This window comes from Delphinus delphis, chromosome 3, assembly GCF_949987515.2.
Source record: "Delphinus delphis chromosome 3, mDelDel1.2, whole genome shotgun sequence".
NCBI classification, from domain to species: domain Eukaryota; kingdom Metazoa; phylum Chordata; class Mammalia; order Artiodactyla; family Delphinidae; genus Delphinus; species Delphinus delphis.
In genome coordinates this window covers 97,698,219-97,723,211 of record NC_082685.1, presented here as the reverse complement: position 1 = coordinate 97,723,211, position 24,993 = coordinate 97,698,219, and the positions used below count along the sequence as shown (strand labels likewise).

Here is a 24,993-nt window from a genome sequence, read left to right as displayed (position 1 = left end):
TGTATTCTGTTGTTTTTGGATGGAATGTCCTATAAATATCAATTAAGTCCATCTTGTTTAATGTATCATTTAAAGCTTGTGTTTCCTTATTTATTTTCATTTTGGATGATCTGTCCATTGGTGAAAGTGGGGTGTTAAAGTCCCCTGCTATGATTGTGTTACTGTCGATTTCCACTTTTATGGCTGTTAGTATTTGCTTTATGTTTTGAGGTGCTCCTATGTTGGGCGCATAAATATTTACAATTGTCATATCTTCTTCTTGGATCGATCCCTTGATCATAATGTAGTGTCCTTCTTTGTCTCTTCTTATAGTCTTTATGTTAAAGTGTATTTTGTCTGATATAAGAATTGCTACTCCAGCTTTCTTTTGATTTCCATTTGCATGGAATATCATTTTCCATCCCCTCACTTCCAGTCTTATGTGTCCCTAGGTCTGAAGTGGGTCTCTTGTAGACAGCATATGTACAGGTCTTGTTTTTGTATCTGTTCAGCCAGTATGTGTCTTTTGGTGGGAGCATTTAATCCATTTAAATTTAAGGTAATTATCGATATGTATGTTCCTATTCCCATTTTCTTAATTGTTTTGAGTTTTTTATTGTAGGTCTTTTCCTTCTCTTGTGTGTCTTGCCCTGGGAAGTTCCTTTAGCATTTGTTGTAAAGTTGGTTTGGTGATGCTGAACTCTCTCAGCTTTTGCTTGTCTGTAAATTTTTTAATTTCTCCATCAAATCTGAATGAGATCCTTGTTTGGTAGAGTAATCCTGGTTGTAGTTTCTTCTCCTTCATCACACGAAATATGTCCTGCCACTCCCTCTGGCTTGCAGAGTTTCTGCTGAATACAACTGGACTTTACTTCCAACATTATAGCTAAGTTTCCTGAGGAACCCTCCTGTTGAGAATAATTAAACTCAGAAAGTACATTACAAAACATTACCATATCTACAAATGTTACTCACTAAATTAACATAAAGGATGAAAACAATAATAACTTCAATACCTGCAGAAAAGTATTTGATAAAATTCAATACTCACTTTTGGAAGTTAAGTAATAGCAAAGTAGGAATAAAAAGGAAGGTCTGTAACATGATAGGTTCAAAAAAAATTACAGTAAAATTACTCTCCATGGTAAATTACTAAGAACATTCTCTTTAAAAGCACTTACCAGGAAAGAATGCCCATCATTACCACTTTACTATTACCACTTCTAATCAAAGTTTTTTGGAGGTTGTAGCCAGTATAAGAAGATATGAAAAAATAAATAAAAATGTATAAGGATTGAAAATAGGAAAACAAAGTCACCATTATTTTCAGATGATACGATTATATAAAACAACAAAATCAAAAAATAAGATTTTCAAAAATAAAAAAATAAGAAGAATCTCTACATTAGGAATAAAAAGAGAATTTAGCAAGATGTCTAAAGCAATTTATATATAAAAATAAAGTGTATTTATAAATACCAGCAACAATGAGTTATAAAGCACAGTTGTGTTTTATTTTAAAAAGACATCATTTTTAACAGCAAAAAATAACTTACATAGTAAGAATAAATCTAGGAGCTTCCCTGGTGGCGCAGTGGTTGAGAGTCCACCTGCCAATGCAGGGGACATGGGTTTGTGCCCATTCCGGGAAGATGCCCCACATGCCACAGAGCGGCTAGGCCCGTGAGCCATGGCCGCTGAGCCTGCACATCCGGAGCCTGTGCTCTGCCATGGGAGAGGCCACAACAGTGAGAGGCCGCATACCGCAAAAAAAAAAAAAAAAATAGTTCTAACAGAAGTTACGTTAAAACTATGTGCAGAAAATGATAAAATGTTACTAACAGACAACAAAGACTGAAATTCATGGCGAGATATACGATATTCATGGACAGAAGGGCTCAGTACTGTGAAAGTATCAAATTTTTCTCTAACCGATAAATGGATTCAATATAATTCCACTCAAACCTAAGAGTTTTTCCACAAATCTTGAAAACAAGTTCAAAAAATTATATGGAAGAACATCAGCCAAGAAAACTAAGACACTCCTAAAAAAGAGTATGATAGGAAGACCTGCCTTATCAGGTACCATGGTAATTAAGACAGTATATGATTAGTACTAGAACAGGCAAGGTGACCAATAGAATAAAACTCCAAAGCAGACCCACATAACAGATTCATGTGACACAGATGACACTGACATATCACTAAGCAAAGGGTGAACTTTCCAATAAGTGGAACAACTGGTTAACTACGTTGTAAAAACTGAAATTAGATCCCCACCTCATTCCATAGATAGATATCAATTTTGAATGGATTAAGAGAATAAATGCAGAAAGCAAAACTTTAAACTTTTTAGGGGAACTTATGGGAGACTACGGTTTTGATGTTGGGCCAGGAAATACAATTTAGATATTTACAAAAGATATATTATTTTACACTCACTAGGCTAGAAAATATTAAGAAGTGACAATACCCAAAGTTAAAAAGAATTGGGTAATAATGGAGACTTTTATTTACAGTGCTGATCAAAATATAAATTAATACAACCACTTTGAAAAAACTGGCATAAGCTATCCAGGTTAAACATTCTCATAATCTTCAACCCAGTAATCTCACATCCTGGTCCACTACTTGGTCTTGTATATGTGTATCAGGAGATGGGTATAAAAATGTTCAGAAAATTTGGTCCCAAAGGATAAATATCATCATATCATCAAAAAAAGCCAGTTTATACATTACCTATAGCTGAATAACAAATTACCTCAAAATGTAGTTGCCCAAAGCAGTAAACATTTATAATCTCCCACAGGTAATATGTACCAGAAATTTGGAAGCAGCTCAGCTGGGAGGTTCTGGCTCAGATTCATGAGGTTGCAGTCAAGATATACTGGCAAATTTTGGAGACTAATCCCTTGTCGGTCACATCATTTGCAAATATTTTCTCCCAATCTGTGGGTTGTCTTTTAGTTTTGTTTATGGTTTGCTTTGCTGTGCAAAAGCTTTTGAGTTTAATTAGATCCCATTTGTTTATTTTTGTTTTTATTTCCAATATTCTGGGAGATGGATTGAAAAAGATATTGCTGGGATTTATGAAAGAGAGTGTTCTGCCTATGTTTTCCTCTAGGAGTTTTATAGTGTCACATATAGGTCTTTAATCCATTTTGAGTTTATTTTTGTGTATGGTCTTAGGGAGTGCTCTAGTTTCATTCTTTTACATGTAGCTGTCCAGTTTTCCCAGGACCACTTATTGAATAGAGCTGTCTTTTCGCCATTGTATATTCTTGCCTCCTTTGTCACAAATTGACCATAAATGCGTGAGGTGCATGGGTCTATTTCTGGGCTTTCTATCCTGTTCCATTGATCTATATTTCTGTTTTTGTGCCAGTACTATACTATTTTGATTATTGTAGATTTGGAGTATAGTCTGAAGTCAGGGAGCCTGATTCCTCCAGCTCTGTTTTTCTTTCTCAAGATTACTTGGGCTATTCTAGGTCTTTTGTGTCTCCATACACATTTTAAGATTTTTTTGTTCTAGTTCTGTGAAAAATGCCATTGGTAATTTGATAGGGATTGCACTGAACCTGTAGATTGCCTTGGGTAGTGTAGTAATTTGACAATACTGATTTCTAATACAAGAACATGGTATATCTTTCCATCTGTTTGTGTCTTCTTCGATTTCATTCATCAGCATCTTATAGTTTTTGGAGTACAGGTCTTTTGTGTCCTTAGGTAGGTTTATTCCTAGATATTTTATTCTTTTTGATGTCATAGTAAATGTGATTGTTTCCTGTATCATCAAAACAAACAACCCAATCAAAACATGGGTGGAAGACTTAAATATACATTTCTCCAAAGAAGACATACAGATGGCTAAGAGGCACATGAAAAGATGTTCAACATTGCTACTTATTAGAGAAATGCTAATCAAAACTACAATGAGATATCACCTCACACCAGTCAAAATAGCTATCATCAAAAAATCTACAAACAATAAATGCTGGAGAGGGTGTGAAGAGAAGGGAACCCTCCTATACTGTTGGTGAGAATGTAAATTGGTACAGCCGCTATGGAAAACAGTATGGAGGTTCCTTAAAAAACTAAAAATAGAGCTGTCATATCACTCTGCAATCCCACTACTGGGCATATAGCCAGAGAAATACATGGTCCGAAAGGTTACATGCACCCCAATGTTCATTGCAGCACTGTTTACAATACCAAGACATGGAAGCAACCTAAATGTCCATCGACAGAGGAATGTATAAAGAAGATGTGGTAAATATACACAAAGCAATATTACTCAGCCATTAAAAAGAATGAAAATGCCATTTGCAGCAAAATGGATGGACCTAGAGATTGTCATACTGAGTGAAGTATGTCAGACAGAGAAAGAGAATATCGTATGATATCGCTTATATGAAGAATCTAAAAAGAAATGATACAAATGAACTTATTTACAAAACAAAAGCAGACTCACAGACTTAGAGAACGAACTTATGATTACTAGGGGGAAGAATGGGGGGAAGAAATAGGGAGTTTGCAACTGACATGTACACACTGCTATATTTAAAATGGATGAACAAGGACCTACTGTATAGCATAGGGAACTCTGCCTAATGTTATGTGGCAGCCTCAATGGGAGGGGAGTTTGGGGTAGAATGGATACATGTATATGTATGGCTGAGTCCCTTTGCTGTGCACTTGAAACCATCACATCATTAATCAGCTATACTCCAATGTAAAATAAAAAGTTAAAAAAAATAAGGATGGATCATAGATTAAAATGTAAAATGTAAAACTACAAAAAAAGAAAAGATATACTGGCAAGGTCTACAACCATCTGAAAGTCAGACTAAGGCTAGAGGTGGCTCACTCACACAGACGAATTATTGGTACTGGTTGTTGCTAGAAGCCTCAGTATCTCCCCACATGGGCTTCTTCAGAGGTCTGCTTGACTATCACCATGCCATGGCTACTGGCTTTCTCCAGAGAGAGCCAGGAAATCAAGGAGAAAGCTGCAAAATTCTCACCATCACTTCCTCAATATTCTACTGGCACAGATGGCAACCCTATTCAAAGTAAGAAAGGTCTACACAAAGGCATGAATATCAAGAAGGAAAAACTATTGGGGGCCATCTTAGAATCTGGATATCACAACTGGAAAAGACTGTTCTCCCATTAAAGCAGGGCAGATATACTGTAGTATATTAATAGAATGAATAGTATATACCAGTGAAAGTGAACGAGCCACAACTACAGTCAAAAACACAGATGAATGTTCCAAAAATAACTAACACTAAACAACCAAGAATCAGAAAACTATATAAATTATAATACCATTTATACAGAGCTCAAAAACAAAGTAAACTAAAACAATCTATTGGTATCACAATTTGGGTGATAAAACTTAAGAAAAATCAAGAGAAAAACACAAAATCCAGAATAGTGATTACCACTGGGAAGGTGGGAGGGGTATGAAACTGGGAGAAACACATGGGTCAATGTAAAGTGTTGATAGTGTTTTGAGTGTTGGATTGAGTGGTGAATTTAGAGCTATTCATCATATTATTTACGGTCTATAACTTATATAAGCATTACACATAGGTGGCTACTTTTGAATCAGTATATAATATACATATAATCACATATAGGCCCTGGTTGCATATAATCTTTTTTATTTATCAACGATATATTTAAAATAAATGATAAAGAAAAACACTAAAAGAAAAAGAATAACATAACTAATTTTAGTAGCACTGCCTTTTATAAATTGTTCTTTGGGGTATTTTTCTTTTTTTTGTAAATTTATTTATTGTATTTATTTTATTTTTGGCTGTGTTGGGTCTTTGTTGCTGGGTGTGGGCTTTCTCTAGTTGCAGCAAGCAGGGGCTACTCTTTGCTGTGGTGAGCCAGCTTCTCACTGCAGTGGCTTCTCTCATTGTGGAGCACGGGCTCTAGGTGCGCAGGCTTCGGTAGCTGTGGCACGCAGGCTCAAAAGTGTGGCTCACGGGCTCTAGAGCGCAGGCTCAGTTTTTGTGGCGCACGGGCTTAATTGCTCTGCAGCATGTGGGATCTTCCCAGACCAGGGCTGGAAACCATGTCCCCTGCATTGGCAGGCGGATTCTTAACCATTGCGCCACCAGGGAAGCCCCAGCGGGGTACTTTTCTTAAACACAATGTTAGGAGTCCAGTCCTGTCTATTTAGTCAGAAATTTGTGGGTCCTACTGGTGAGTAAACCTAAGAAGCAGTTATAAGGAAAAAGGATAAACAGGTATTGAGTAAACTTCAGAGCAGCTATATGTCAATATAATATGATATTACTGAAACCCAACTGATTCCTTGCCTGTTTTGAAATGGAACTACTATTTTGAATAAAAACTGATTTTCTCAAAAGCTTTTGCACCAGCTATTAAAGAAAGATAAACTGTAAATATGTTTAAAATCTGTATTAAAAATAATAATATCCCAAAACTTTATAATATTTTAAAATACAACTACGCGCATAAACTATTACTTACATTTTTGTTCTTTCCTTGGTAACTGCCACTAGTAAGCATAAGTAAAATCTGCCTTTGAAGATATACAAGCAATTAAAATTTTAAAATGCTGGCATAAGAGCCAGTTATAAGCAACTTGAAAATAAAAGATGAGGACTAAGAGTCATTTCAGAATGATCTGTCCCCGTGACTACCAAAAGATAGGCTCAGCTAGTCACGATAGACTATTTTCCACTGAGGATCATCTGCCAGTCTTTCAACATGACACAAAAATGGGCTTTAATTTTGAGGAAAAAAATATCATAACTTTGTTTTTTCAAAATAAGGTAAAAAAGAAAAAATGCTGTAACAGCAGCCACTGGAAGGAGGACTTGATGTTAAAATGAGAATAAAACCAGCATAAAACTTTTTATCTGGTGCTTTGTCTGAAAATAACATTTTGTTAAACTCATTTCTATTTGTTTAAATGACAAATGCTGAAAATACTGCTTTTTCTGCATGAGAGTTAAACTTCCTTTCACTGAAAAACAGATGTTGATTCAACCGGCCTTTATTGGTACACAAATTAGCAGTAAGAAAATTATAAAGCTGCCTGAACTAACAAAGAATTAGCACCAATGCTTAGTCTAAGTATATATTTAAAGGCCTATCCTTCCTGTATTTTGTTGATTTGAAATATTATCCACAAATTTGCTATAAGACCTCAGGCACTACTTAGTCCCTAAGTAACCACCTGAAATCCAACTATTCATAAGTTGACAGAGCTTCTGTAAACTTGTGGCATTGCTCTTCATGTGGTTGATGGGTTTGGTTTTGCTTTTAATGAAAATATTCATATATTTTATTATTCATTCATGTAAACCTGGTTTTACACACACACACACACACACACACACACACACACACAACAAGGATCCCAAAGTAAGCTGCAAGCCTCCAGGGCTGGCCCTTTACAGACCACTAAGCCTAAGGATATTATTTAAGACAAGTTTAAATAGATTCAAAACATAAAATCATAGAACTGGAAAGGCATAGAAGTGGGCTCTTTCACAATTCCAGTCTCTATTTTAATAATGGTTATCTACTAAACAATAGACACCAGGCTTGTATAAAGTCCTGAAACAATTCCAAACCTAACATCACTTCCCTTTTTAAAATGATTGCTTAGACAATCAATATTTTGGAGTTGACTTCTTAAACTCAAGAATCCTACTGTGATTTAATAAGTGAGCCAACAAAACTGTCAGTTCTGAATAAGAACCATTCAGAAGAAAAAGCAAGAAATGAGGGTAAACTCTGAGGCGCATAGAGATTCTTCATCGGACAAGATAGTCTATTGAATAGGGAACACCTAACTTAAGAAAATCGTTTCAAAAAATAAATCGGTAACAACAAATATGAAGGGTATAATTCAGACACTTATGCCAAAAGTTTATTTATATTTTAAATTTACATGGAAATTCACTATTTCAGGACCTCTGTAGTATAGTTTTAATTTTTTAATTTTATGAAGTAAATAGTTGGTCCTTCATTTATATATTTTAATTTTTAGATATAGCTAATATTCATATGCCTTTAAAAATGAGTAGAAAACAGTAATTGGAAAAATGCTAAATGTATTCACTTTCCAACAATAAACCAAAAACTAAAGTTTTGTAATTATGGAATGTATAGAAAAAGACAACCTCACTCGAATGTTTTGCAGAAACTGAAAACAAGTCTTAGGCAGTAATACATCTTAATAAGTAAGTTAACCAACAGTTCCGTAATTCTGTAGGTGAATATATGCATTATATTTCAAGGCTGAATTAACTAAAACAGATATAAATGACCATCGATTAGAAAATTGTGCTGCAATTCCTATCAGGTCAACATTCAGAGAAAACAAAAGGTAGTTGGGCTCTGAGAGAAATACATTTCATGTTTACAGTCTAAGACTCTCTAAGGAAGAATTATTTTCTTATTTTTAGAGTAATCTTAACTAAAGTGTGTAACTCAATTTTGCTAAGATATTTTTCCATGTCTTCATAAGGAAGTCTACTGCTTAATTTAAAAAATGAAATTTAAACTTAAGACACAAAACATTTCTACTCTGAAACACTTCTCATTACTATTTCCATAATAAGTACTATTCTGGAAATATTTTCCTCAAATAGTGTGCCCCCTAAGTACATCACGAAATTTAGCTCTTTGTATTTTATATTATGGTCAGCTGTATACAGGTCATATCACCTCTCTGAGGATAAAGGCTGTTTTCCTCATCCTGACATGTCTTACACATTATGGGCTCATAAATGTTGACTTAAACAGGGCTTGTTTATAAAATGATCAAAGCCTATTAAAGCAAATAACATTCCCAAGAAATGGACAGAGGAAGGATAATTAATGCAAAAATGAGTCCTTGGGAATTCCCTGGCAGTCCAGTGGTTAGGACTCTGTGCTTTCACTGCCAAGGGCGTGTGTTCAATCCCTGGTCGGGGAACTAAGATCTGATAAGCTGTGCGGTGTGGCCAGAAATTAAACAAACAAACAAAAAAACAAATAAATACATTTTAAAAATGAGTCCTTTTTTTTGAAACTGTATTTACACAATTTTAGTAAATAAGTAACAATAAATGACATTCTTTCAAATGAAACCTATTAGCTAATCTAGATTAATTACTTAAATAAAAAATATTGATACTACTAGAGGATAGGGTTGGATTTAGATGATATAGTCAAGGTCTTATTCAGAAAGAACTAATATGGGACTTCCCTGGTGGCACAGTGGTTAAGAATTCACCTGCCAATGCAGGTTACACGGGTTCAAGCCCTGGTCCAGGAAGATCCCACATGCCACGGAGCAACTAAGCCTGTGTGCCACAACTACTGAGCCTGTGCTCTAGAACCCACGAGCCACAACTACTGAAGCCCATGTGCCACAACTACTGAAGCCCGCGCACTGCAACGAAGATTAGCCCCCGCTCTTCGCAACAAGAGAAAGCCCGCGCATGGTAACAAAGACCCAATGCAGCCAAAAATTAATTAATTATTTATTTAAAAAGTTATTAAAAGAAAAGAACTAATAGTAGGAACAAAAGTCATATAGAAGCATACGGTCTACACAATATATACAGTCAGGTCCTCATTCAAATGGAAGCAATACACACTAAAAATAATAGCCCTAAGGAAACACAGTATCACTTCATTATTGGTTTGGTCAGTGCCTAATACAATAGTTTAGGGCTTTGGTAAAGCTGGGTTCAATATGTGGTGTAGGTTTGACACAGGCAGACCTTCCTATCTTATTCTAAGTTTCAAACTAATTTTAGGATTTCAGAATCTTCTGAAATGCATAGTAGACCAGTAAACATTAGGGCTGAATAAACAACTACATGGAAAATGTAAACCATATATGATATTTTAAAAGTCATATGGCCCAATAAAAGTACAAGATTGATCAAATGAGAAACTTCTCAATGAAGAGAGCAGCAATAGAAGAAAAAGCATTCTCCCTCAAATATCACTGTAATTTTTACCTTAAAGTCAATATGTAAACAATCCCAACTGTTTTATTTACACAGATTTTAAATATGTGACAGACACTGGCAAACTAGCTCATAAATGGGAAAGAGAAGAACCACAAGATTTCAAACCACATTAAACAGTATGTAAACATCTGAGTGCAACAAATTCTGACATTTTCAACACCGATTTTCCATTCCAGTCACTTGGAATGCAATGCCAGGTAAATAGAAGAGAGTAGGAAAATCATGGACTAAAAAGTAGTAAGAAATGAGGATGGTGTTCCTTCTACACCCTAAGCATTTCTCACTAAAAAATATGAAAGGTCAGTTCCAGGAGTGGAGAACTAAGTGCAAACAACTACAAGTTAGAATATAAAACCCTCTGGCTCTTCTCAGCAATCTATGATGTCTTAAGCATAATATGTAGGGCAGACAATCAGTGTCTTCCAAAGTTCACAGTACAATAAATTAATGAAGAAAATAAATCAAATACCATGTTATCTACCCTATCCACATCTTAATTCTCCACTGAATTTAAATGCTTTATAGCTACTACGATACCATGTGGGCAGTTACCTATCAAATCATACCTGGTGTCAAAAGGGGGGAACATATGCAACTCAAAGTTTTCTAAGCCAGATGAGTGCCTTCCCTGAGAGAAGACAAATTATCAGGCTAGAGAAGAGTTATGACTGCAAAAGCATTGAGTAATGAGTGCAAAATTAAAAATGTTGAAAAATTGAATTCTTTCTCCCTCAGATCAGTAACAAGGTAAGAATGCCCACTTTCACCATTAAGTGGATTAACAAAATTAAACATGTATAGGGTACATAAAATGCAGTATTTGATTGGCTTTGTCCATTAACTTATGAATACCCATTCTTATCATTAAGTGAATTGAGAAAAGTTAATGTAGGTAACTTATTGATAAATAAAATGTAGTATTTGATTGGCTTTGTTCATAAGTTTATTACAAAGTGAACTTTGGACACATAGGTAACCTGCCTGCCCTACACATGATGCTTAAGTCAATATACTTAGCTAAGGAAAAAAAAAAAAAGACAGAGATTAGAAGCAAAATTATGCCTGATTGCATTTATATGACTGTTTAAATAGAAAATCCTAGAGAAACTACAAAACAACTACTATTGCTAATAAATAAATTTAACATGGTGAGAAACTACAAGGTAATTATATAAAAAGCAACATTATTTATATAAATATATACATGTAAATGTCAAGATCAGAAAATTTGAAAAAAATTTCATTTCAGTGGTGCCAAAAAACATAAAATACCTAAAAGTAAATCTAATAAAAGCTATCCAAGACTGCTACACTAAAAACTACTCTGCTGAGAGAAATCAAAGACAATCTAAATAAAAGCAAAGAAATACCATTTTCATGGATTAGAAAATTCAGTATTTTTATGATGACATTTCTCCCCAGATTGATTTATAGATTCAGCACAACCTCAATCAGAATCACAACAGGCTATTTTGCAGATATTGGCAAGCTAATTCTGAAATTCATATAGAAATACAAAAGATTTAGAATAACCAAAGCAAATTTCTAGCAGAACAAAGTGGAAGATGTACCTTACCTAATTTCAAGACTTAACATAAAGCTACAGTAATCAAAACAGTTTGGAATTAATATAAAGATAGACATATACATCAATGAAACAGAATAGAGAGTCTAAAAGTAGACCAACACGCTGGAAGTCAGTTGATTTCCAAAAAAGGTGCTAGTCTATTCAACAGAAGAAAACTCTTCAATAAATGGTGTTGACTCAAATGAATTATCTGTTTGGAAAAAGATAAAAACCAACTCTTACCTCATGTCATACATAAAAACTGACCCAACATAGATCACGAACATGAATATAACACCTAAAATTATAAAAATTTAGAAGAAAACACAGGAGAAAATCTTTGGAACCTTACAGCAGGCAGTTTTCTCAGAACAACAATAAAAAAAAAACCCACAAATCATAAAAGGATAAAAATTGATAATCTGTGCTTGCTTTTCAAAAAATAACATTAAGAAAATGAAAAAGAAGCCACAGAATGGAGAAAATATTTGGAAGAACTTGTACAGATATTTTTTTTAAAAAACTCTTACAACTCAATAATAAGACAAGCAAATTTAAAAGTAGGAAAAAGATTTAAACAGCTACCTCTTGAGAGAAGACATATAAATGACCAATGGAAAATGGCAGAAGAAAACATTTGGAGGCGACAGAAATATTCCTTATCTTGACTGTGATGAGAGTTTGAAGGAAGTATGCTAAAACATCAAATTATATAAGTATGTACAATTTACTGCACTTCAATTATACCTTAAAGCTACAACAGATAAAAGTGGGGAGACTTTTTAAATGTTAAAATAAATGGTAATTGGCATGATTTATTCTATTTCCCTAAAATCTTTACATGTTATGGTAGTACTCATTCCATGGAGAATGATATATCCTGTGGGTAGAAAAAAGTATGACAAATATATAAACTATTACTTGAGGAGGGATTATTTCTACATTTTAGCCAAACCTTATTATTTATTCCAAGAGAAATTAGCAAATATACACAAATAGAAAAATAACCTAAATATCACAAGTATTTAGCTTTGACTATAATTATAACTGCTATTGAGGAATTCATAAGACTGTCAACCAGAAAAATAGCTCTAAATATTGAAATTTCAAGCAGTCATATATTTTCTTAACACATTAGAACTAATTAGATTTCTAATCCTACTACTCAAGTCAATTGAGCAATATATACACACAAGAAGAGAACAAAAAAGAAACTTAAGCTGATCTTCAATGAGTGTCTAATAACTTACATAGATTTCAGAGAGCTGGGGAGTAGATATGGACATGTGGTATTTCATGCAAAAGCTTTAAGACTAATGACCTTTATTGAATCAGCAGACCTAGCCTACAGGTTCCTATCATTCCTTCATTCATTCACATAATAAAAATTTATTAAATGCCTCAAATATATCAGATTCTGTGTTTGACAGAAGTGATGCCAAAGGCAGTAGAATATATGGTTAAAACAACTGACACTGGAGCCAGAATGCCTGTGCTTAAATTTTAACTCTGTCATTTATTCTATGTAATACCTAGGGCAAGGTACTTAACCTCCGGGTGTGCAGTGAAAGGTTAACTCAGAAGGCTTGGGATGTCCAAAATCTGTATATTCTATAGAAAGGACTGACTCCTGACTGGCTTCTGGGAGTTAACCTGTAAGTCCTTGGAATATCATGCCTGATAATAGTATCTCCATATGCCTGAGGCCATGGGCCATGCCATACAGTTTATACTAACCATATGATTTATGGTGAATGCATGTTTTTATTCACCTGGATCCTGGGGCATGCTGTATCAGTTTGATCTCTGCAGGGGCTGGAGATTGAGTTGGTCATGGGGGCACTCCATGCCTATGTGACGGACACTCTAAAAACTCTCAGGACACCAAGGCTCAGGGGAGCGTCCTTGGTTGCTAACACTTAGCACTTGTTGTCACACACTGTTGCTGGGAGAATTAAGCACTTTCTGTATGACTTTTGAGAGAGGACAAGTGGAAGCTAATACCTAGTCTCTCCTGGACTCAGCCCTATGTGCTTTTTCCATTTGCAGTTTTTAATCTGTATCCTTTCACTGTAGTAGACTGAAACTGTGAATTTAATAGCTTTTCTGAGTTCTGGGAGTACTTCCAGCAAATCATCAAACCTAAGGGCAGTCCTGAGGACCCTCAATACTGTAACCTTGTTTCCACATCTAAAAAATGCACTTAACATTAGTACCTACTTAAGGATAGCTGTGGGGATCAAATGAACTAATGTATTTTTTTAAAATAAATTTATTTATTTTTATTTTTGGCTGTGTTGGGTCTTTGTTGCTGCACGTGGGCTTTCTCTAGTTGCAATGAGCAGGAGTGGTGCTCGGGCTCCTCATTGCGGTGGCTTCTCTTGTTGCGGAGCACGGGCTCTAGAGCACAGGCTCAGTAGTCGTGGTGCACAGGCTTAGTTGCTCCGCGGCACATGGGATCTTCCTGGACCAGGGCTCGAACCCTTGTCCCCTGCATTGGCAGGAGGATTCTTAACCACTGTGCCACCAGGGAAGACCTGAACTAATGTATTTTATGTTCTTAGAACAATACCTGGCATATAATGTTTGCTGCTTCTCATGCTGTTACAAAAATAAATCGTCCTAGCAACTGAATAGCTTGGTCTAGTGAGAGAGGCCATTAACTAATAAAATTGCAAGTGCTAAAACATTACGCATAATGTACCAAAGGAACAAGGAGCATCACTTCCTTCTTTCGGATCCCCAACACTGCTGTCTTAATTTAGGTCCCCATTATCACTCATTTTCTAACTTAGAATATCCTCTTAACAATATAATCCTTACAGGATTCCCTGACATCACCATAACCACTGCCACCACCAGCCCCACCACTGCCTGACCCAACTGTATATTCCTTTAACCTGATTCCACATTCTTAGAATCCATTCCCACACACAATTCCCTGATTTCTATTGATATAAACTGATGAAAATCACACACATCTTTGTGTAAACTTTTTACCTCACCCTCTGGGGTCTGTTTGGACTCAAGTTTGGTTATAGGTCTAGAAGCAAGGGAAGGTGGTTGGAATAAGAAAAGAGGAAGATCAGCAATCCACTGTGGGCAACTAAGGGGAGGCCATTACAGGTTCTTTAGACCAGGGGAGACAGGCCTCCTGGGAAGGAGTAGAAGGGTTGCTTCTACTGGCAAAGAAAGTTCAAGAGAATTTAGAGATCCAAGGTGTCTAGCTTCACCAGAATCTGCCTAAATGTACCCACCCCAATTGTCAAGGTCCCAATCCGTCCTTTAGGATTGCAAATTCAAGTTGTGCTGTAATTCGGTCAACCACATGATTTGTTTTACAGAAACCTTAGTACTGCAACTACTTTTAGGGCAGCAGTAGAAACCAACTGGTACCTGGAAGTGGAATGCTGCCATACCAAAAACCTCAAGAATGGCTTGAGCAACCAGGCAGAGGGCTCTGAAAAGAGTGTTAGAGAAAGCCTGCAGCAGCCCGAAGAATCTGTTAATAGATGCCCCATGGTCTTTGATAAGGCTGTGGGTGAGGACCTGCAAGAAAGCAAAGTAAATGTTATTGGAAACTCGAGGAAGGGGTTGTTATGTAGTGGCAGCAATTGCAGTATCCCATGGAATTATATGGAAAGTAGAAAATGTACCTAATGAAGTGGCTGATCTAACAAGGAGATTTCCAACTAGAGTGCTGAATGTGCCACCTGGTTCTTTTTGCTGCTTATAGTAAAACATGAGAAGCCAGAAATAAACTAATAAAAGGACTGTTAAACAAAAAGGAGCCACGACTTTCTCTGTAAAAGATACCATCAAGGGAATGAAAAAAGCCAGAGACTGAGAGAAAATATTTTCAAAAGACATATCTAATAAAGGTATCTTATTCAATATATATGAAGAACTCTTAAAACTCAACGATAAGAAAACAACCCAATTAAAAAATGGGCAAAAGACCTGAACAGACACCTCACCAAAGAAGATATACAGATGGAAAATAAGCTTACAAAAAGATGTTCAACATCATGTCATTAAGGAATTGCAAATTAAAACAACAATGGGAGGGGCTTCCCTGGTGGCGCAGTGGTTGAGAGTCCGCCTGCTGATGCAGGGGACACGGGTTCGTGCCCTGGTCAGGGAGGATACCACATGCTGCGGAGCTGCTGAGCCCGTGAGCCATGGCCGCTGAGCCTGCATGTCCGGAGCCTGTGCTCTGCAATGGGAGGGGCCACAGCAGTGAGAGGCCCGCGTACCACAAAAAAAAAAAACAAAAAACAATGGGATACCACTACACACCTATCTGAATGGCTAAAATCCTTAACACTGACAACACCAAATGCTGGCAAGGATATGGAGCAACAAGAACTCTCACTCATTGTTGGTGAGAATGCAAAATGATACAGCTATGTTGGAAGATAATTTGGCAGTTTCTTTGAAAATTAAACATATTCTCACCATACGATCCAGGATCATGCTCCTTGGTATTTACCCAAATTAGGTGAAAACTTATGTCCACACAAAAATCTGCAAACAGATATTAAGAGCAACTTTATTCATTACTGCCAGGCTTAGAAACAACAAAGGTGTCCTTCAGTAGGTGAATGAATAAATCAATTGTGGTACATCCATACAAAAGAATATTATTCAGCAGCACTCAAAAAAAATAAAAAAAGCTATCAAGCCATGAAAAGACAGGGAGGAAACTTAAAAGTATATTACTAAGTGAAAGAAGCCAACCACCAAAGGCCCACATACTGTACAATTCCAACTATATGATATTCTGGAAAAGGGAAAACTATGGAGACTAAAAAGATCAGTGGTTGCCAGGGGTTAGGGAGGAAGGATGGCTGAATATGCATAATAGAGAGGATTTTTTAGGGAAGTGAAACTAATCTGTACGATGCTAGGATGTTTTCAATGATAAAATGGAGTCATGTAGTTTCTTAGAAGTACTTGGCAGTATTCCTAATGCAGATTAAATTTCACCATTAAATCACTCACACTGTTTCAAAATAATGAAATATTACCTATAAACAATAATACTCTTATAGTTACCTGTGAAATACATTAGCATGAATTGATTTTATCATATTAGTCACCTAGAAAAAAGTAGGAAAAGACCCTAAAAGAACAGGCTACAGATCAAAAATACTTTGATGGTGGATGAAAGAGGTCCAAAATGGTCTCCAGTAAAACCAACTTTGTTGGATCCTAGAACCAAACCTAGAGCCATCCTGTATAAAGTTCAGGCCAGACTCCAGCCTACAGGAAAGACCCTACCATCTATCATTTTTCATTCCATTTTTCCTTCTTCCTTTCTTCTACTTCCATGTACCAACTTTTTTGCTCAATCACTTTAGATGGTATATAATCTAAAAGTCCTCTTTGAGGCCTTTCTTTCTTTCAAGTTTTTGAACAATTTCAGATGATTAAACTTTAAAGTGGGTCTATGGGAAACTGAGTTCATTGAACTCTTAACATTCTTCCACTAGAGCACATGGAACCCAACTGCTGATTAAGAAAAAGAAAAAAGATCAGTCATGAACTGGTGTATTAGTCTGCTCCAGCTGCCATAACAAAATACTGGGGTGGCTCAAACAACAGAACTTTATTTTCTCACAGTTCTGAAGGCTAGAAATCTCAGATCAAGGTCTGGCAGGGTTGGTTTTTGGTGAGAACTTTCTTCTTAGCTTTTAGGCAGTCACCTTGTTGCTGTGTCCTAACATGATAGAGAGGAAAATCAAGTGAGATCTCAGGTGTCTCTTCATAGAAAGACACCAATCCTATCAGCTCAGGGTCCCACCCATATGACCTCATTTAACCTTAATTATTTTTGGGGGGTTAGGGCTTCAACATACGAATTTTGAGAGAATGCAACTGAATCCACCACAATTAGAAAGTATCAAGGGATAACATCACGTTTAGGAACATTTGTGTTATAACATTCTTGATATTTTTCCAAACAGCCTCACTCTTAGAAGACAGGGTGCTTCAACATCATCAGTTCACTTGGCCCTGCTTTCAAATGCTAAAGCCACTTTTATCCCTAATCAGAGGAAGGAAGAAGCAGAGAAAGGAGATATGAAAGGTTTTGGACAACTACACAGTTAGATGGCACAGTCAGCACAAGAGATAACCTCCACTTCTAACACCAATTACAAGTTCAAAGACTCCCAAAGCCCCGTCAGGCTTGATAATTCACTAGGAAGACCCAAAGAACTCACTGAAAACTGTTATACTCATGATTATAGTTTACCACAGGAAAATTAATTCAGATTAACATCAGGGAAGGGAAAAAGCATATTGGACAAAGTTCAGGAAAGTACCAAACATAGAGCTGCTGATGTCCTCTCTCTGTGAAGTTATGGACATGTTGTTCTCTTGCTAACTATATGTCATAATATGCACGGACTATTGTCAACCTGGAAAGCTCACAGGAGATATGGTGTTCAGAGTTTTATTGGGGCTCCATTACACAGGCATGACTGAATGACTGCCCACATGGTTGATCTCAGTTTCCAGGTCAACTGATACCGAGGGACCCAAAGCCCCTACCCTAAGTCACATAGTCTCTCTGGCTACAGGCAGCCCCTACCCTAAATCTCACTGTTAGACAATGTGACCCAAAGCTCCAAGGAAAACAAAAATACTAGAGATTACCATCCAGAAGCTGAGGGCAAAGGCCCTCAGCTTAAATCCTTTACCCTACAGGAGACAAGAGAAACCATTCAATAGTTCCTACTGCCTAAAGAGGCAAGTCCAGGCCGCTTATCAAACTACACAACATTCTCCTCACATCCCCTGCCCCTCCCCCCCATGACTTGGTTCCTATCTCTTTCTCCAAATCCATCTCTCATTACAATCAAACTTTCTGCTCTAGTAGTTGCAAATTCCTTTTAGTGTTTTTACAAATACCAGACCACTGAGAGGTATTTCTTCTGTCCAGAAAGCCTTTCCACTGTTTTTTTTTTTTTAATCTCTTAGATTTATCACTTTAAATTTATTTATTTATTTTTGGCTGTGCTGGGTCTTCGTTTCAGTGCGAGGGCTTTCTCTAGTTGCGGCAAGCGGGGGCCACTCTTCATCGCGCTGCACGGGCCTCTCACTATTGCGGCCTCTCTTGTTGCGGAGCACGGGCTCCAGATGTGCAGGCTCAGTAGTTGTGGCTCACGGGCCTAGCTGCTCTGCAGCATGTGGGATCTTCCCAGACCAGGGCCCGAACCCGTGTCCTCTGCATTGGCAGGCAGATTCTCAACCCCTGCGCCACCAGGGAAGCCCATCCACTTTATTTTTAAATGACTCATCCTTAAGTTTTCAACTTAGGTAGCATTTTCTCCACAAAGCCTTTCAATAACCCCAGGTAAGGCATTGTGTCTCTCCCATACCATCCTATACATACTTCTATCATAATACAAAAAATTTTGCTGAAGTCTTGTCTTTATAGCAGACACCCCAACCAGCATGTAAGATCCTCAAGTATGGGGTCCAGACTGCCTTATGACTAGGTATCTATCTTTTACTGATTCAGATAACTGAGACCCTGCCTAACTACTGCCCTGTTTGCCTCGCCTCATATTTCAGTTCATGTATATCTTGGGCCCTTCTCTGTTCCTTTATCCCTCCCTTCTCCCTATCTCTTTCGAGACCAGTGCCCAATCTCCATTCAGCTAACACTTGTTGACAAACCCCCTTACTTTTCTGCCAATACTTCCTTTACCTCCTGATCTGATCCTTCCTCTCCTCTCTGCCACCCAACCAATTCCTGGGTATTACCATTTAAGATAAATACTCCAACTACATTAAACGGTATTACACCAAATGGACCAAGATGATTGATTAATTCCCGAACTACTTGAGTTAGTAACAAAGTCATTTCCATAGTATAGACAAAAACGATGATATCAAGAAGAATGGGGTAATTCAAATCAAGAGAGCATCTCACCTATCAATTAATCAAACTTTTCAACTTCTTAAACTGCATCACCTCGAGTTATAATCTTGGTCACAATTCTAGCTTGTTCCATGTTCTAAACAAAGCACACAAAACTAAGCTATGCTTTGTAAATGAAAAGGGTATCACACTCCTTAATTACCTTGGATATTAACTCCAAATTGTTTTTTAAATAGAGATACTGTATCTGTTGAGCCACATATAGTATCTTTCATGTTGCTTTCTTATACCTATCACAGATAATGGCAATGTGATTAGCAGGGGATAGGAATAGTAGCCACATCCCACAGCCATTGGCAGTTACAATGTTGGGTATTAGTTGCTATCATTCCCTTAATTAGCTATTAAAGGGCCTTACAAGGCCCAAATCCACAATCTTAGTCTTATTAGCACCTCTCTAACCTCTGAGCAAATCAACCCTAAGTATATTATCAACCTAGACCATGCTTAAAATATTCAATCTGCTATAAAGAAATGGAAACAAACATACAATAAATGCTTTGCTTCAATGATCTGTCTTCACAGTGATATTTTTCCCTACAGTAAAAATTATCTGTTATCTATATTGCAGTATCTATATTACAAAAATGAACTGTTCTCAAAAAAAAAGGAGACAAGAATACAATATCAGAGAAAGCAGCACAGCACCGTTACCTCTAAATTATCTTTAACTTAGCTGTAAAATGTTAAGCTAGTCAGTCATCTGCTACCTCATCTGTAGCAAATTAATCAATTTTAATTTGTCAAAGAGTGATAAGCAAAAATGTGGTACAATTTTTCATTCATTACTTTAAATCAAAGCAAAGTAATCAACTTAAATAAGCTTTATAACTGAAACAGTTAGCTAAACGCAGTACCTAAAGAGTATTTAATAAAGAATAGGGTACAAAACATTCAATAGTTAAAAAAAAAAAAGATGCATTACCTTGCATTAATGGGTCATCAGCCATTCTGAATAAAAAAATTCCTTCCTCAAACAGATAGTCTAAAAAATTTTTTCTTGACAATGCTGAACATTGTTAAATTACACATTGCTCACTAAATTACTCAAACCTCATTACTCTATGGTTGGAAATGATGTGATACATGGTCTGAAAAATTTAGTTTACTTCTGTAGGACTGTATACACTGCACACCCTCCAAATACTAACTGCTAAACCAGATGAATCGACATATGTTACTTGGTATACAGTAGGTCTTACTGAATCACTTAAGGCCAGGTGGCTGACTTCAGAACCACATGCTGAGATACAGCTGCACTTTCACCCTGTCCCCCATCCCATTCCAATCTGTAGAGCTATATTACTTTCTGTCACTTTGTTGCCAGGTCCCCCTCTTCTGCTGTCAGTTCTGGTGCTTAAGGTCCATTACTGTTACTGATCTCCTTTGCCATTCTCCATCTAGCTACATCCAACTGCTAACACTTCTTTTTCTGTTTCTTCATCATTTTTATCTCTTTTCCTGCTCTTCTCAGCTACCAGAAAAAAAGAGATCTACTTCACAGCCATAGTCAGCCAATTGATACACTCCTTTCCTTCTAAATAAAAAGAAAAAAGAATCAAAGCAGGTGGGGATGATCTTTGGCTGTTCAGAACTCTTTTCATCACAGTCTGATACCCAGAGGTTCATTCACTGTTACAAAAGATGCTTTATGGTTTCCTTTACTTCTAACTTTGGAGTTACTGCAGATACTTGGTCTATAGACAATTTAAGTTTTTACAACTACAGTATTTTAGGGTTAAAAAAGTAACAGAAGACAAGGTGGCTGCTTTCTTAACCCTTAAAAAATTTACCCAAAAAAACCCTGTAAAATTTTCTATTAAGATCAGACCTTAAGGGGAGTTCCCTGGTGGTCTAGTGGTTAGGATTCTGGGCTTTAACTGCCATGGCCCAGGTTCAATCCCTGGGAACTGAGATCCCACAAGCCATGTGGCACAGCCAAAAAAAAAAAAAAAATCAGATCTTAAATGAATAGTGCTCCAAAAAAAGATATACATATGGCCAAAAAGCATATGAAAAGATGCTTAATATCACCAACCAGCAGGGAAGGCAAAACCACTGAGATACTACTTCACACCCATTAGGATGGCTATTATTAAAAAAAAAAATAAGAGAGAAAATGTGCTTGGTGAGGACGTGGAGAACTGCTGGTGACGACGCAGAGAAAATGGAGCCTCCATGCATTGCCAGTAGGAATGTAAAATAGTGTAGCCACTGTTGTTAATAATATGTCAATACTTAAAAAAATAAACATAGAATTAACACATGATCCAGCACTTCCACTTCTGGGTATATAACCAAAAGAATTAAAGCAGAAGACTCAAACAGATATCTGCACACTCATGTTCATAGCAGCATTACTCAAAATAGCCAAAAGGTGGAAGCAACCCCAGCATTCACAGACAAATGAATGGATAAACAAATTGTAGTCTATATATACAATGGAATATTATTCAGCCTTAAAAAGGAAGAACATGGACTTCCCTGGTGGCGCAGTGGTTAAGAGTCCGCCTGCCGATGCAGGGGACACGGGTTCGTGCCCCGGTCTGGGAAGATCCCACATGCTGCGGAGCGGCTGGGCCCATGAGCCATGGCCGTTGAGCCTGCGCTTCCGGAGCCTGTGCTCCGCAACGGGAGAGGCCACAGCAGTGAGAGACCCGTGTACCGCAAAAAAAAAAAAAAAAGGAAGAACATTTTAACATATGCTACAACATACATGAACCTTGAAGTCACTATGCTAAGCAAAATAAGCCAGTTAAAAAGGACAAATGTCGTATGATTCCACTTATATGAGGTATCTAGACAGAAACAGAAAATTCATAGAGAAAGTAGCTTAGTGGTTGTCCAGTGCTGAGGAGAGAGGGGAATGGGGAGTTAATGTTTAATGGGTATGGAGTTTCAGCTGGGAAAGATGAAAAGATCTGGAAATGGATGGTAGTGACAGCTGCATAACAATGTGAATGTACTTAATTCCACTGAAATGTACACTTAAAAATGGTTAAAATGACTAATTTTATGTTATGTATAGTTTACCACAATTTAAAAAAAAAGGAATGAAAGGTAAAGTTGACATATGTTAGCTTATTTCACTTGCTACTTAGTTATCCACGGCCATTGTACAAACCCAATCTGACCCTAAAACAGACAGCTCAAGTTATGTTCAACTGAGTAAATAGTGCTTAATTTTGTTTGCGCTAATGAAAAGCTTGGAAACATCTCTACATATCTGAAGACATCAGATTATCCTCATAGAGGTCTGCCTGGGAAAGCTGAGAAAAACAGGCTGTCAATAAAAAAGATCTCTCAGGCTCACACAAAACACTGAGTAAATATTCCTGAGATTTTTAAACACTGATGCCTCCATGCTTATATCCTTGCTATTCCAAGATATACCAATACATTCCTGCCTCAGGGCCTTTTCCTAGCCTAAAACACATACCCACATACCTGCAGAGCTCACTCCCTGATTTCATGCAGATCCCTACTCAAAAGTCCTCTTATCAGAGAGGCAGGATTTTTTTTTTTAAATGGTAGAATGGGAACTGCCTTGTCCTGTGACTATTTTTTTTAATATAAATTTATTTATTTATTTTTGGCTGTTTTGGGTCTTCATTTCCATGAGAGGGCTTTCTCTAGTTGTGGCGAGCGGGGGCCACTCTTCATCGCGGTCCGCGGGCCTCTCACTGTCTCGGCCAGAGAGGCAGGTTTTGACCGCCCTATTTAAAACAGCATCCTCCATCATTCATTCTCTCTCCCCTCAATGTGCTTTATTTTTCTTCATAGCCCTTATCACTACCTGATATATCTACTTGCTAACTGTCCTTCTCTATCCGCTACAGCGTAAATTTCAGAACAAAGACTGCCCATTTTGTTCACTATTGGAAGCCCAGCAACTAGAACACCACCTGGCACACTGAAGATGGCCCATAAATACCTGTTAATGGAATGAGTGGGTGCATGGTTACGGTTTCATAGGTCATGCTGCCCTCTTGGCGTTGGTGCTATTCTACCATTTACCAGTGTCACAACAGCCTCTGCTTCTAAGCCATCCACAGCATTCCTGGTTTAGGCTTAAGTGGAAGGAACACTTAAAGAGTCAGATAGAAGCCTGGTACCAGAATGCCAAAAAACTGCTCCCTGACTTATTTTCTAAATACATCAAATGAATACAGTATATCTGTCCCTCACAATGAGGGATAAAAAACAAGCACGAAGAATACACCTCTAACACCGCTTTAAGACAAAAAGACACCGTGGATTGCATCACATTTCACCTGTTTTGATAAATGGTACAAGGCACTCGCTAGCCTGAAAACCAAAGGATTTTCCCTCTGCAACTTTTCACAGGATTTGGGGAAACAGACAAAGGCAACAAGACTGTCAATAAATATAGCCCAAAATTAAGTAACCAATTACTTGGCATAACAAATACACACTCTGGAGCACTAGAAGAATATGTTAAATCTCTGGATGAGAGAAAGAGAAGACTGCCTCCAAAATATACCTAACTTTGTTTCAAAGTCAAAAGTATTCAATTAAGAATTCATCCCAGTGAAATGTCCCACCAGCGCCTATGCACGTTACAAATTTGGGGAGCATTTTATAACTGCACTTTAATCTTCTGCCTACAGCGAATGTCTTCTGGTAAAGGTTTGGCAGGTGATGATCATTTTCGTAGAAAAATCTTCAACCAGAGAACCACCAAACCTCCCCACCTGAGAAAGCTTAGAAAGGCCCATTACGCTACAGTCTCTAGGCTCCCAGAACCCCAAACGTCCAAGAGTAGGGAGACTCATCCAGGGTACACACTTGTAATGCCCCGCCTCGGAAGTGGAAATGGCAGGTGTAAGCTGCCCATCAGCGGGGTCCTGTACACAGGGCAGAAGTGTCCGCAGGAAACGCGGCGCCACCGACCCCCGCCCGAGACGAACCAAGGCCAGCCTCTTCCTCTGATTCCGGCCCGGGCCTGCCCCCCGGGAGTTCACAACCCGGCAAACGCAGGTCCTACCTGAGCTCTGCCCCCAGCTACAGGGCTGTGGGGGGAGGCGGGAGGAGGCGTGGCCTTCCAGCTCGCCAGCCGAACTCCCTCGTGCGGTTGTTACGACTTTCCCTCTCCGGATCCGCGCCCCGAACAAGTTCCAGTTGCACTTCCGGGGTCCGCAGGAGATTGAAACGTCATTGCGCACACGTCGGCGGCGGCTGCGACAAGCCGGAAGGAGGCGGGGCGTGGTCGCTGGGTCGGTTCTTGTGGCGGTAGGTGGGCTGGGAGAGAAAGGCACGCGGGAGGGAGGGATTGTCCTGTTATGTCCCTGTGGGCTCTCTTCGCCTTTCCTTCGCTCTTTCTTCTGGAGTAATGGACACCCCTTCCTGGGTTACTTCAGAGTATGGGGCTACCGTGAAGCCTCGTTCTCCAAGCGTAGTTTAAAAACAGTTGGGAGAGTGCCCATGCCACTAATTGCCCACTCTCC

At 37.8% G+C, this 24,993-nt stretch overlaps 2 protein-coding genes across 4 annotated transcripts in view; one reads left to right on the top strand and one right to left on the bottom strand.

The window, feature by feature from the left end:
- ARB2A (ARB2 cotranscriptional regulator A) overlaps positions 1–24,673 on the bottom strand; it is a 425,303-nt gene extending 400,630 nt beyond the window's left edge. Inside the window, exon 1 of one of the 3 annotated variants that reach the window (XM_060009155.2) lies at positions 24,534–24,673. The gene's annotated coding sequence lies outside the window, so the exon portion shown is untranslated. Of the gene's footprint in view, positions 1–24,334; positions 24,478–24,533 lie in introns of those variants that run through there. The other 2 variants (XM_060009157.2, XM_060009156.1) reach the window with 2 other exon arrangements.
- The window catches only part of LOC132423422 (uncharacterized), a 58,838-nt gene continuing 58,004 nt past the window's right edge, over positions 24,160–24,993 (top strand). The window contains exons 1-2 of the mRNA XM_069540526.1: positions 24,160–24,326; positions 24,404–24,778. Of these exons, the coding sequence (XP_069396627.1) occupies positions 24,160–24,326; positions 24,404–24,778 (542 nt within the window). The remainder of the gene's footprint in view (positions 24,327–24,403; positions 24,779–24,993) is intronic.